The 12,438-nt window shown below is 35.6% G+C and overlaps 1 protein-coding gene across 1 annotated transcript; it reads right to left on the bottom strand.

Moving 5' to 3' along the window:
• Positions 1-321: 321 nt before the first annotated feature.
• On the bottom strand, positions 322-12,094 carry LOC129273369 (mucin-5AC-like). Its single transcript, XM_054910395.2, has 5 exons — positions 11,922-12,094; positions 8,927-9,271; positions 6,458-6,741; positions 5,363-5,576; positions 322-1,529 (listed from the first exon to the last, which is right to left on the bottom strand). Exons 2-5 carry the CDS (start codon positions 9,208-9,210, stop codon positions 1,214-1,216), a joined length of 1,098 nt encoding a protein of 365 aa, XP_054766370.2. The 5' UTR covers positions 9,211-9,271; positions 11,922-12,094; the 3' UTR covers positions 322-1,213.
• Positions 12,095-12,438: the final 344 nt, after the last annotated feature.

Genomic DNA, 12,438 nt, shown 5'->3' with positions numbered 1-12,438 from the left:
GCATCAGATTTCTTGGCAAGAAATTAAAGCTGGGATACAAAAAAAAAGAAATTCTTGTGAATAAGCCACTATGATATGCAATGTATTTCTCTCATCATCAGCAAAGATGAGGAGTTTTCTCTCCACTGTAGCTTTAGTATCACCATGTTCAGCTAATGTAGTCCAAGGTAGAAGTATTCATTCCTTAACCCTAAAATGGCCAGGGGGGGGTTGAATCAACCCCCCCCTCAACATTTTCTGCGATCATTCCGCCGCGCGAAATTTTTTGACCGCACCACTCACAGAGTTTATACTTTTAAGTCTTGCGCATCTTTTGAGATCAAATTTACGACGCCCGGGTACGCGGTTCCGAAATTACGTAACATTTTGTAAGTGCATGTCAGACCAAAAATTTTTCCAAAACGTGATTTTGTGTACAAAGTCAATGCAAATTGAGTTTTCTCATCTTATTCATAAAGATATGATTATTTTTACTTTAAACAGCTGAAAGCAATTGAATTTAGCATAATTATGCTTCAAAAAGGTTGTGCAATAAATCTGGTGAAAAAAACAAAGAAAAACAAAAGGTTGAAAAAGAAAGAAATACATAAGAAATTCATAAAACAATAAAATACATAAGAAATTGATTTCAAACCGAAGTTTTTTTCAATTGCCATTGTTAAAAATGCTACTAAGAATATTTTTACCAAAAAGTAGCATTCTATGAGCTTTATTAAGTGAATTAGAGCAAAAAGTATGATTTATGCATAAATTAGCATAATTAATTCATATAAAATAAAATCTTATTATTTTGGAAAATTTTACCATACAGCCTTGTAGATTACATCGCACACTACCAGCGTGCAAATTTTTGCGGCGCTCGCGCGATCGGCGGCCTATATCTCAGGGGGGGGGGTTGAATCAACCCCCCGGCCACAGAACAGCAAAAAAAGCCCGGCCTAGTTAGGGTTAAAATAAAGTACTCTGCAATGCCTCTTTTACAGATATCGCTGTGCAATGGCTAAGGTACATGTAGGTGCAAGAGGTTGAAAAGATGACCTATTATGTAGGGTTAGTGTCCTATCACATCATTTGCCTCATCTGCCATCATGTTCTTAGGAGTGTTATAGCCATCTTCTGAAGCACCCCGATTGCCAATACCCTGAATGGTACTACTGCCAGAGATACCCCACCCCGATGATCTAAATAGGGCAAACCCCTTCTTTGCGTCCTGCTAGAATGATCCACCAAGCCACACATTGAGTTCTGCAGGGGTGGGGCTCTTTTTCTTATGTCCATCAGTTCCTGGAGCAACCCCATCAGGGCAATCACTGGCTCTCCTAGCTCCTGAGTACCCTGCCCCAGTGATCCCTTCCCTACCCACAGCTTCTGACAGATTCCCAGGCACATGGAGGGTGGGGCTGCTCTGGCGACGCTCACCAGTGGCACAGACGGTTTCTGGGAGAGGGCGGTAGAGGGGTCCAAAGCCAAAGAGACGACGGGGTTCCGGTTGCAAGACGGTGCATCCAGCTGGGGCATTTGCTCCGCAGCTAGTGAACAGAGAAACAGGGAAAAGACAAGTCTATTTCATTTTTGTTTTGTCAATATAAATTAAGAATGAAGAAACAGAGGAAGGACACTGCTAGGAGATATTGCTAAACAGCAGAGGTGAAATTTTACTGCGTTTAATTGCAAACAATTGCACACCATGAAGCCATTTGTAAAGGTTTGCATGTCTTTACCAATTGTGAAAGAGAGTGCTTAATGAGGTGTTTAGTCATTTGCAATTCTATACTGTAATGGACTGTCCTTTTTGACATGTTTTACAGTTTAATATTGTTTCTGAGCGTTTAAATTTCTTTTAAATTTATAATGAGTTATCAATGTTATGGGAATTACTACATGATGTAGATGATTGATGACAGATGAAAGAAGTAAAAGTATACACCTACATGTAAATTACATTAAAATGATTGCACACCATGAAGCCATTTGTAAAGGTTTGCATGTCTTTACCAATTGTGAAAGAGAGTGCTTAATGAGGTGTTTAGTCATTTTCAATTCTATACTGTAATGGACTGTCCTTTTTGACATGTTTTACAGTTTAATATTGTTTCTGAGCGTTTAAATTTCTTTTAAATTTATAATGAGTTATCAATGTTATGGGAATTACTACATGATGTAGATGATTGATGACAGATGAAAGAAGTAAAAGTATACACCTACATGTAAATTACATTAAAATGATTGGTTAAGGCCACATAAGAGTTTGGGAAAAGACTACAAGACAAATGAAACTAGTTACTAGTATCTACTAAAAACTGATTTCATCTATAAACTTAAAACTTATTTTACCCGACAACCTATTCATGAACCACGTTTCAGATAGATAATTAAAATATGAAAGGCACACACATTTCCAGACAGGTGTCTTGTTCTGGTAGTTATACCAGGGCCTCTTTAATTCCACTCACATGATAAGCACACGTGATTCCAGGGTTCAAGTTCAAACTAACCCATTAGCTCCTGTCATAATGAGATATGCAAGTATACAATACTGTTTGTTCTGCCTCAGTGCAATGGTTATAAATGAATAATCACTGAACATAAACAAGTTTTCTCTCTCCCTGCCTGTGTAATATGTCTGAATGCATCTCTATCCTTTTCAGTCTCTCCCTGTCTCTTTCTCACAGTCTCTCTTTTTTATTTATTTATTTTTTTTTACTAATAATGCTTGTAGGATTATCATGTTATATTTTTTTTCTTTTTTGTTTTTTATCATTCATTTATTTATTCATCTATTTTTATTCATTTATTATTATTAATATATTTTTTTTTTTGGGGGGGGTCATCATTTCTATACAAATACTTGGACTCCACTTTAGTACAGGCATTTAAATCTCAAAAACTTTACTTTGGGTAGATAAGGTCTCATATACATGTACTGCACCATATTCATTAAAAAAAAAAAATTCTAGGGTCTTTTTAAGTATGTTAAGTGCACGTGATCCCCAGGGTTTGAGTTCAAAGAGCATGAACTGGCTTTCCCACACCTAATGAGATATACAGACGTACGATATTGTTTTATAGATGTATTGTATGTGAAGAATACAAGAAGGAGTGGGCAGGGCAAGGGAGTGTGTGTGTATCAATTGGTTTTTTTTTTCTACTATACAATGGTAATGCAGGTGTGCCTCCCAAAGCATTCATATCACTGCACATATTCCATGTATACTCTATGCATTTGTACTGCATATATGTGGGGGTACCTGTATTACTGCCTATGTTCAATTTTTGTTATAGTGTTTTATGTTTACATACTCATTTTACCTGACAACCTATTCATGAACCACGTTCCAGATAGATAATTTAAATATGAAAGGCACACACATTTCCAGACAGGTGTCTGGTAGTTATACCAGGGGCTCTTTAATTCCACTCACATGATAAGCACACGTGATCCCAGGGTTCAAGTTCAAACTAACCCATTAGCTCCTGTCATAATGAGATATGCAGGTATACAATACTGTTTGTTCTGCCTCAGTGCAATGGTTATAAATGAATGATCACTGAACATAAACATGTTTTCTCTCTCCCTGCCTGTGCAATATGTCTGAATGTATCTTTATCCTTTTCTGTCTCTTTCTCACAGTCTCGATGCCCCTCCCTCACACATCCCTTCTATCTTTCTTTGGTGATCTCACTTTTCAAACATCCATATCTTATTCTTTGTTCTTATTCAAACTTTCACAATTCTGTTTTTTTTTTACTAATAATGCTTTTAGGATTATTATGTTATATTTTTTTTCATTTTTTTTTTAAAAGCATTTTATTGATTTATCCTTTTATATCTATTAATCTATTATTTATATATCTATCATGTCATTTATTTATTCATCTATTTTTAGTCATTTATTATTATTTTTTATTTTCATTTTTTTCCTTGGGGGGAGGTTGTCATTTCTACACAAGTACTTGGACTCCTCTTTAGTACAGGCATTCAAATCTCAAAAACTTTACTATGGGTACATCAGGTCTCATATACATGTATATGTTCTGCACCATATTCATTAAAAAAAAATCTTTCTAGGGTCCTTTTAAATATGTTAAGCGCACGTGATCCCCAGGGTTTGAGTTCAAAGAACATGAACTGGCTTTCCCACACCTGATGAGATATACAGACATATTGTTTGTTTTGCCTGAAATGTATTGTATGTGAAGAATACATGAAGGAGTTGAGTGGGAAGGGCAAGGGAGTGTGTATGTATTTGTGTATAACTTGTTTTTTTTTACAATGGTAATGCAGGTGTGCCTCCCAAACCATTCAAATCACTGCACATATTCCATGTATACTCTATGCATTTGTATGTATGTGGGGGTACCTGTATTGCTGACTATGTTCAATATTCGTTATATAGTGTTTTATGTTTACATACTCCACATATGCCTCTAATATATGTACAATATTTCAAGCCAGTTTGTGAAGTAAAGATGAATGAAATTAAGCAGCATGCTAGCATATTGAATTCCATTTGAGATAATAATAATAATAATACCTGGATTTATATAGGGAAGATTTTTTGATGTTCAAAATGAGATCTCAGAACTCAATGCAGTCATAAGAAACACACAAAAAATGGAAAATCTCATGACATAAATGTTTGTTAATGGTAAGTCCTGTTAATAGCAGTTTCAACTTTGTTACTTTCCGTGATCACTTGTAAACAGAATCACAATGGGATAACATCAATACCCGGGGTTGCTATCTCTCTCGCAGATTTCGAGAAGTCCGTACTAAATCAAGTCGATCGTGGGGGACTATGCTTTTACTTTTCAAAATGAAATAATCCTGAATGAACTTTCAAAACTAGCAGGAATTTCAGGCATTTGATCCCGGGATTGATCAATTTTTCTATGATATTCAAGATACTTTATAACCCTTTTTTTTAATTTCTCGGGAGTCCAAAGAGAGAGAGAGAACCCCCCCCCCTTTTTAAAGAAATCTCCAGGTGAAAAGTCAAATACACCCCCTTTTTTTTACAATCCGCGGGCCGTACTTGTCCCACGAAAAAGTATCCCTTTACTGGACATTTTGGGAATACGCAGGCGGGCCAGAAGGAAAACACGCCTTAGTTAGGGTTTGAACCAACGACCCTCTCTTTGAAAGACGAGAGTCAGAACCACTAGACCATGTTGCGCCCACAATCTAAAATCTAAAGTGTTTTGTCATATCAACTGCAATTTACAGTTATAAATGTTGATAAATGAGAAAGATACATTCAAGCAAGTTTTTTTCGTGAAAACATGAAAGCATGTAAATATAAGATTGCCAGACATAATTTCTTCAAGTCAAGGGATCTAGAAACAAAAAAACATACTTTACCTTTCTGGAGTAACAATTTTTGGTATTGGTGCCAGGCTTTCTCGGACAATCCCTGAACTTGGTATGCCTACTGCCAAGGGGATCTCTGCAGACGAAGATGACGGGCCAGAATAGGATCCTGATCTTTGTTGATTTTTCTGATTTGATGGAGGACCAAGAGTTGTGGCTGCTTTGAAGGTTTTCAGAAACTCCTGAGGTACATACTTTGATTCACCTGTCAGGAAAAATGATACATACCATTGAAAAAATAATGGTATAATAAAGTGATGCTCCGAGCAGCAATCCAAAAGGTATTTAATTTGTAACTTCTTAAGGTTTCCATGGTGAAGAAGAAAAATAGTGTAGTAGGTTTCACAGTACACCATGTATCTTTCTTGGGCAATTGTTGGTCCTGACCAACATACAGGACCATCAATTGCCCCAAAAAGATACACGGAGTACTGTGAAATCTACTACACTACTATTTGTATTTAATTCATTTATGCAGAATTAAATTGAGCTATTAACCTAATTCAGACCATTTGCTTGAAAAGGGAAAAGAAAAAAACTGTGAAGTACATGTATAAAGGTGAACATTTGAACAAATCCAACAAGCAATAAATTTCATGAATCTTTGAAAGTTGGGGGAAAAAAGTTTTATGGGGATTTCAAATTGGCCACAAAGGTACGGTTATCATAATGCAGGACTGGGACAACTCTTCCATAATTTGCTCCAATACACATAATGACTTACATTCCATTTTTCTTTTTCAAAGTTATAACAAATTGTTTATGAAATATTCTTGTATATAACAATATAGGACCTACTGTTATAGTTTGATCACTGCCCCAAGGGAAAATTTGATTAGGAGAAATAAAGTGTCCCTGCCATTTGTCAGACTTCTTTTTTACGAAGTTGCCTATTTGAGTTTCACAGTCTTCATGATCTTGTTTTAAGATTTTTTCTTCAAGCAACAACTTATGTTCGGTGGACAAATAAAAAGTCTAATGATTTTTTTTCAGCTTATTAAATGTAAGAGAAGCTTTTAAATAGTATCTCATTACTGACAAGTTTAGAGAAACAATCTTAAAGCTTCTGATTATCTTTACATGTACCTTTTTCTTTCTTGATAGCAAGGGATGAGACCGCTTCAGAGAGTGTGAACGGGGCTCCTGAGGTGGGTAACGACTTTGGTGGTGCAGCTGCTGGATCAGGTGTGGGGCTAGGACCAGCTGATGGACCACTGCTTGTGGTTCCCATGGCTATGACTTGCCCATCTTCAACAATGACAGATGGAGGGGAGGGTTGCTGGGTACGAGTGGCATTGGTAGCAGACAGTGCCGACTTGGAAATGTTCTTGCTATTGACACTATTATCCTTGTCAAGTTCTAAAAGTAATCTGTAATTGAATAACATATTCTTAAGTTATTGCTTATTAAAACCCACTTCTTTTCTTTCATTTACAATGTCATTGCATTCAATTATAATTTTCATTTCCATTTCCATTTTTTTCTTTTAATTTGATGGGAAGGGGAGGAGAGGTAAAATATTGAATATTAATTATAAAATGCATTATGAACATTCCAATTCAATCAGTCATTCTATAAGTCCTTAAAGGACAAGTCCACCCTAACAAAAAGTTGATTTGAATAAAAAGAGTAAAATATGACAAGCATAACACTGAAAATTTCACCAAAATTGGATGTAAAATAAGAAAGTTATATTTTAAAGTTTTGCTTAATTTCACAAAACAATAATATGAACATCCTGCTCAGTATGCAAATGAGGAGACTGATGGCATCACCCACTCACTATTTCTTTTGTATTTTATTATAAGAAATATGAAATTTTTTAATTTTCATTGTCAAGTGAAACAATGATTAATTCTTCCCTGAGCATGTGGATTTAGCATTGTTTAATATGGTTCAGTAAAGTTGGTCCTTTTTGTCAAATCTGTAAAAAATGAAATATTGTACAATTCAAAAAATAAAAAACAAAAGAAATAGTGAGGGACATCATCGACTCTCTCATTTGCATATCACTGTTTTGTGAAAAATAAGCGAAAATTTAAAGTGTCATAACTTTCTTATTTTACATCCGATTTTGATGAAACTTTCAGCGTTATGCAAGTTTGATATTTCTCTATATATTCAAATCAACATTTTCTGGGGTGAACTTGACCTTTAAAGCATCCTTATTTTTTTCTTTCTAGAAAAAATGAATTTTTTAACAAAAGAAAACAAGTAAGTCCTTCCAACATGGCTGGTCCATAACAATGTTTAGAACAAATAAAATCACTGAAAATGAAAGCAAATGATGTGACACACCATTCGTAATGATTTAATCATTTAGAATTTCAATCTTACCCCTTTTCATTGAATCACAATCAAATACAACTTACAATACTTTTTAGTCTAATCTTGACATATTCTTTCATTATCAGACCAACAATTGAAACATATGTACATCTACATGTATACATGTAGTTGAATATACAATACATTCATCAAGAATTGGATGTGTTACTTCATTTGCTCCCCCATTTGCATGGAGACCATAATATTTATTTTCATTTAAAAAAGTAAATATGAAAGAAGTTCACCTTGAGGGCAAGTTGGTATTGATTAATAAATCATATGAATTCTGAAGAAAATTAATTAAATAATAACAGAGTTGTGTTTTTTCATAGATTTTTTTCTTTTATGGTTTTTGTTTTTAAGTTGGTGGTATCACATAGGAGCAGCAGACCTATTTGTCATACAGGTAAGTTCCATGAATTCCCATTATTCCATGATTCATGATTACAATTTGTAGTACTGCAATTATATATTTTTTTCATATAAAAAAATGATTAAACTTTGAAATAATGTGTCTGAAGACATGAGTGGACAAATAAAATCATATCTTATTTTCCAAGGTGGCATTTTGCTTAGAGGTACAATTGGGTTAGCTGCTCACATATAATTTTTGAAAATCCATTTATTTTTAATACAAACCAGGATATAAACAAAAAATCCATTATTTTGCTCTTCTTTGATCTGATGGATTTTCACCAAACTCTCTAATATTTTTTGTTTTCATCAAAATCAAATTTATGTCAAGGTGAACTTTCATCTTTGAATGTATATGGACACATGCATTAATCAATAATAATATATTTAAAAAAACAGCATGCACATCAAACTATTAGGTAACACAGCAAACCACTTGTAAACAAAGTTGTTAATACTAGAACATGTATGTTAATACATTATAAAAACACAAATTAGAAGAGGGGAGGATACTATCTAAAAAATAAAAATTTCCATAGAATTTAGTAATCCAGAACCAGACATTCAATCAGTTTTACTTAACAACTTACATGAAAATGAGGCATTGCAACGTAAAAATTCAAAAGCATAATTTGGTTGGTCTAAAAACAAAAATAAATACAAACAGAAAAGATTAGAATGTCAATAATCTAAAATAAATTTGATTCAAAATGGCATCAATAAAAAAACTGGATCAGTCATATTTTGAGATGTATTGTCCATCTGCATTATGAAATCAATGAACATTTTGAATGACTGAATGTAATTTTTCACCTGTACTTCCTCGGATGGTTATCATAGATTTTGCTGGAATCAAATACCAGCTGAAGGTTGTGTGAGGAGCTGGGAGGGGTAAGGGGTGTGGTGTCCACCCCTGCTTCATAGCGCCCTGGTTTGGAGGACGACGCCCCTTTCAAACCACCACTGGTTGGTACTGGTATTGTAACACTGGGCGGAGATCGTAAAGCACTGGGATTTGGAGGGAGGGCAGAGGGTGCCACAGGAATCAGCGACATGGCTTGGGCGGTTGGGAAATTTGAATTATCCAAAGCATCCATTGTCTTTTGTCTGCCAACTACAGTCTACTCACAAAGAGAAACATCACAGCACGTACACAAGCTGAATATAAACCAAAGGCACATTGAAGAAGAATGAAATTATATATATCGATGGACAAAGAAACATAAATGTAAATTAAGGATAAGTTCATGTACATTTAAGAGAATAACATTTGAATGAAACAAACAACATAAAATCCAAAAGTGATTTTAAAGAAAAAAGAAACATTGGATGACCACATACTAGTAAGTGGAAGTCTGAACAAAATAAAAAAGAAACCAAAGAGTTAAGAACTTCTTTAAGTTGTACGAAGTTGCAAAGTCCATCCCAATCAAGATTTCTAATTGATCTATCATGGTTTAGAGTACTGGAAGATTATTACTGGAGAAGCCTGCACACACCCATCAATTGACTCTTAAAAACAAGATGACTACAATGTCACATTTTCCCAAGATTTATCTGAATGAAATTAGAGCATGTCACCACAACACAACCCCAAATAAGTGTCCCTATCAAAGTATCATAGACAACAGAATTATGCAATGCAAGTTTCACACAGAAATAACTTTACATATATATATCTAGGCAATTAGTCACAGCAAACTTCTGTAGTTCATGCAAACATTAATATAGCTCTCACTCCACGACTTTTCAATTTATATGTCTTAAAATGTAATATATTCATGAACCATTAAGTTTGATTAACAAATTGCACAGCAATGGAGCTAGTCAGCCAGAGATTTATCATAGATCCTTAATCATATCTCCTTCACTTTCATTTTTTTTAAATCATTCTTTTTTACTTATTTTGCTTTTACATAGAAAGTCAAATTAATTTATTTTATTAAAAAGAAAGACAGATGTTCATTTTCATTCTTCAAAACGATTGATCACTCTTAAAATGGACCCTTATGCATGTACACTATAAATAAACTAAGTTTTGAGCCGGTCCTTCAAGCCGTCCTTGAATTATCACAAAAATGATATATTTCACCAAGGAGATACCTCCTTATACCTCCTTGATTTCATGATGTACTGAAATACATGTACATGTATGGCCTGTGTCTGTGACCTTTGATCTCTGTCCCCCCCCCCAAAAAAAAAAAAAACTAATCAGACCAATATCACTCCAATAAGCATCATCTTCCAATTTTCATGTTTCATGCTGTAATGATCTCTGTGACCTTGTAACCTGCAAAACTTATCAGATCACTATCACTCCAATATGCATGTTGACCAAAGTTTGAAGTTGATCAAACGGTTCTTGAGCTATCGCAAGAAAAAGGCAATCAAGGTGTCAACCTTTGACCTCTATCCTACCTCTCAAATTAATCAAATCACTGTCACTCCTGTATGCATATATATATATATATATATACATGTATATATATATATATATACATGGTCAAAAATTATATGAAGTTGATCCATGAAAGTGTTTTAGTTACAAGAACGGTGCACTTTAAGGTGTATTGAAATGACCTCTGGCTCTGTGACCTTTAACCTTTGACCTCCATACCTTATAATCTAATCAGTTCACTGTTACTCCCATGCCATAGCATAGGCATACATGGTCCAAATATTTTTATGGTGGGGCGAGTTTATAACTCATCAGACATAGACATCAACACATTGATTCCAATATACCTTACATGAATTATGGAGTAAACAAATTTTTTAGCTCGAGTTATCGAACCCACAGGCACACTACTGTCCAAACCCACCCACTGACACAATGACAACAACTGCAAGATGCAATTGCCAAAAAGGCAAAAACCTCACTCCTCAGTGAGTCAATGTGGGTATGATGGTGGGCCCTAAGTCTGCGCACCTAACAATTTGAGTTAAGATTTAACAACATGAATTTCTTCTTATTTCACAAAATCTTTTGGATAATAATGTTCCTTATATTATTGAGAGTAAGTATACCAAATTTCTCATTAAAAAATGAAAGAGAATATAGGATTTTCTTGAAAAAAACCTTGGGGCAGTCATTTTCAGATTGAAAAAAAAAATGGTACCCCATGTCTGCGCACTCATTCACTTTGCACACGATTCGGAGATTTTGATGAGAAAGGCTGTATTTTGAGGCCGTCACATGAAATGCCCTGAATTCATTATTTTTTCACCATTTTGAGTCGGATTTTTTTATGAATACCTGTCTATGTATTGCATGTGTAAAGTTCGTGCTCGTTGCGTATCTTCTTTTACTAGAATCGCGCAGATACGCGGGTGCGCAGACTTGGGAGACCGCGCAGACATGGGGGAACTGACCATACCTCAATTTCAAGCGATGTTCTAACCTAGGCAGGAGCTCCGGCCCGCCCACTCACACTATTGCGAGGTTGGTATATGCGGCCCGCCTAACGTTAGAGCTCCACGAAGCGGGAGCTCCCTGGGCCGGGTTAGCGATGTTCGTGAAGGCTCCACTCCACTTCACTTCGGGTAGGTGGAGCGTAGTGTAGCGGAAGTGAAGTGGAGCCTGCAAGAACATCACTTTAGGTACAATGTGGGAAAACAACACATGATAACAACATTAACAATAACAATCTTCACTTTACACTCACTGAGCTGAGTCAAGTCATGCAACTGCAAGTGACTCAGTCAGAGACAGAGTCAGACTCAGACTCGCAGCAAAATTTGGTTGACTCTTCACAATAAACCAAAATCCAGTAAATCTACCGGTAAGAGGTCACCAAAAATGACTTACAAATTTCACTCCATCAATCACCTGGCATTAATTACCAAATAGTCATGATAGTGGCAGGACTTTATAGTTGACTAAACAGCTCTCTGTGTCTGGTGGATTCAGCCCCGGGGATTCAGCTCCGGCTTTACGAACGACCGTACCGGTACCGTCGATCTACAATCTTGCTTCACAATAATAATATGCATCCACAAATAATTTGTGGTCAAAACTGGCGACCATTAGGAGGAGGCAGTGTGTAGCGACCATAGAGATGTATACATCTTTATGGTAGCGACCAGAAAAAGTAAGTTATTGCGTCTCCAAAAATAGGATATGAAAATAACAAAGAAGTCTGATGCTACAGCGTTGCAGTGTGTATTAGTGTGCCTCACCACTGTATTCAGTCACTGGCGGATCCAGGGGTGGGGGCACAGGGGGCACGTGCCCCCCTTTAGAGAAGCAAAATTGAAATTTGAAATGCAAAAATGCCATTAAACAGAGGTGTGCACCCTCTTTTGAAATTGAAAACTTTTTTTTT

Source organism: Lytechinus pictus, chromosome 12 (assembly GCF_037042905.1).
Source record: "Lytechinus pictus isolate F3 Inbred chromosome 12, Lp3.0, whole genome shotgun sequence".
Classification (NCBI taxonomy): domain Eukaryota; kingdom Metazoa; phylum Echinodermata; class Echinoidea; order Temnopleuroida; family Toxopneustidae; genus Lytechinus; species Lytechinus pictus.
The sequence above is the reverse complement of the archived record's forward strand: the minus strand, read 5'-3'. Positions and strand labels throughout refer to the sequence as shown.

Coding starts and splice junctions, on each gene's coding strand:
- LOC129273369 (XM_054910395.2), bottom strand. CDS start 9,210: ATGGATGCTTTGGATAATTCAAATTTCCCAACCGCCCAAGCCATGTCG. Junction 6,742..8,926: donor AACCATCCGAGGAAGTACAG/GTGAAAAATTAC, acceptor ATTCAATTACAG/ATTACTTTTAGAACTTGACA. Junction 5,577..6,457: donor TGCTATCAAGAAAGAAAAAG/GTACATGTAAAG, acceptor TTTTCCTGACAG/GTGAATCAAAGTATGTACCT.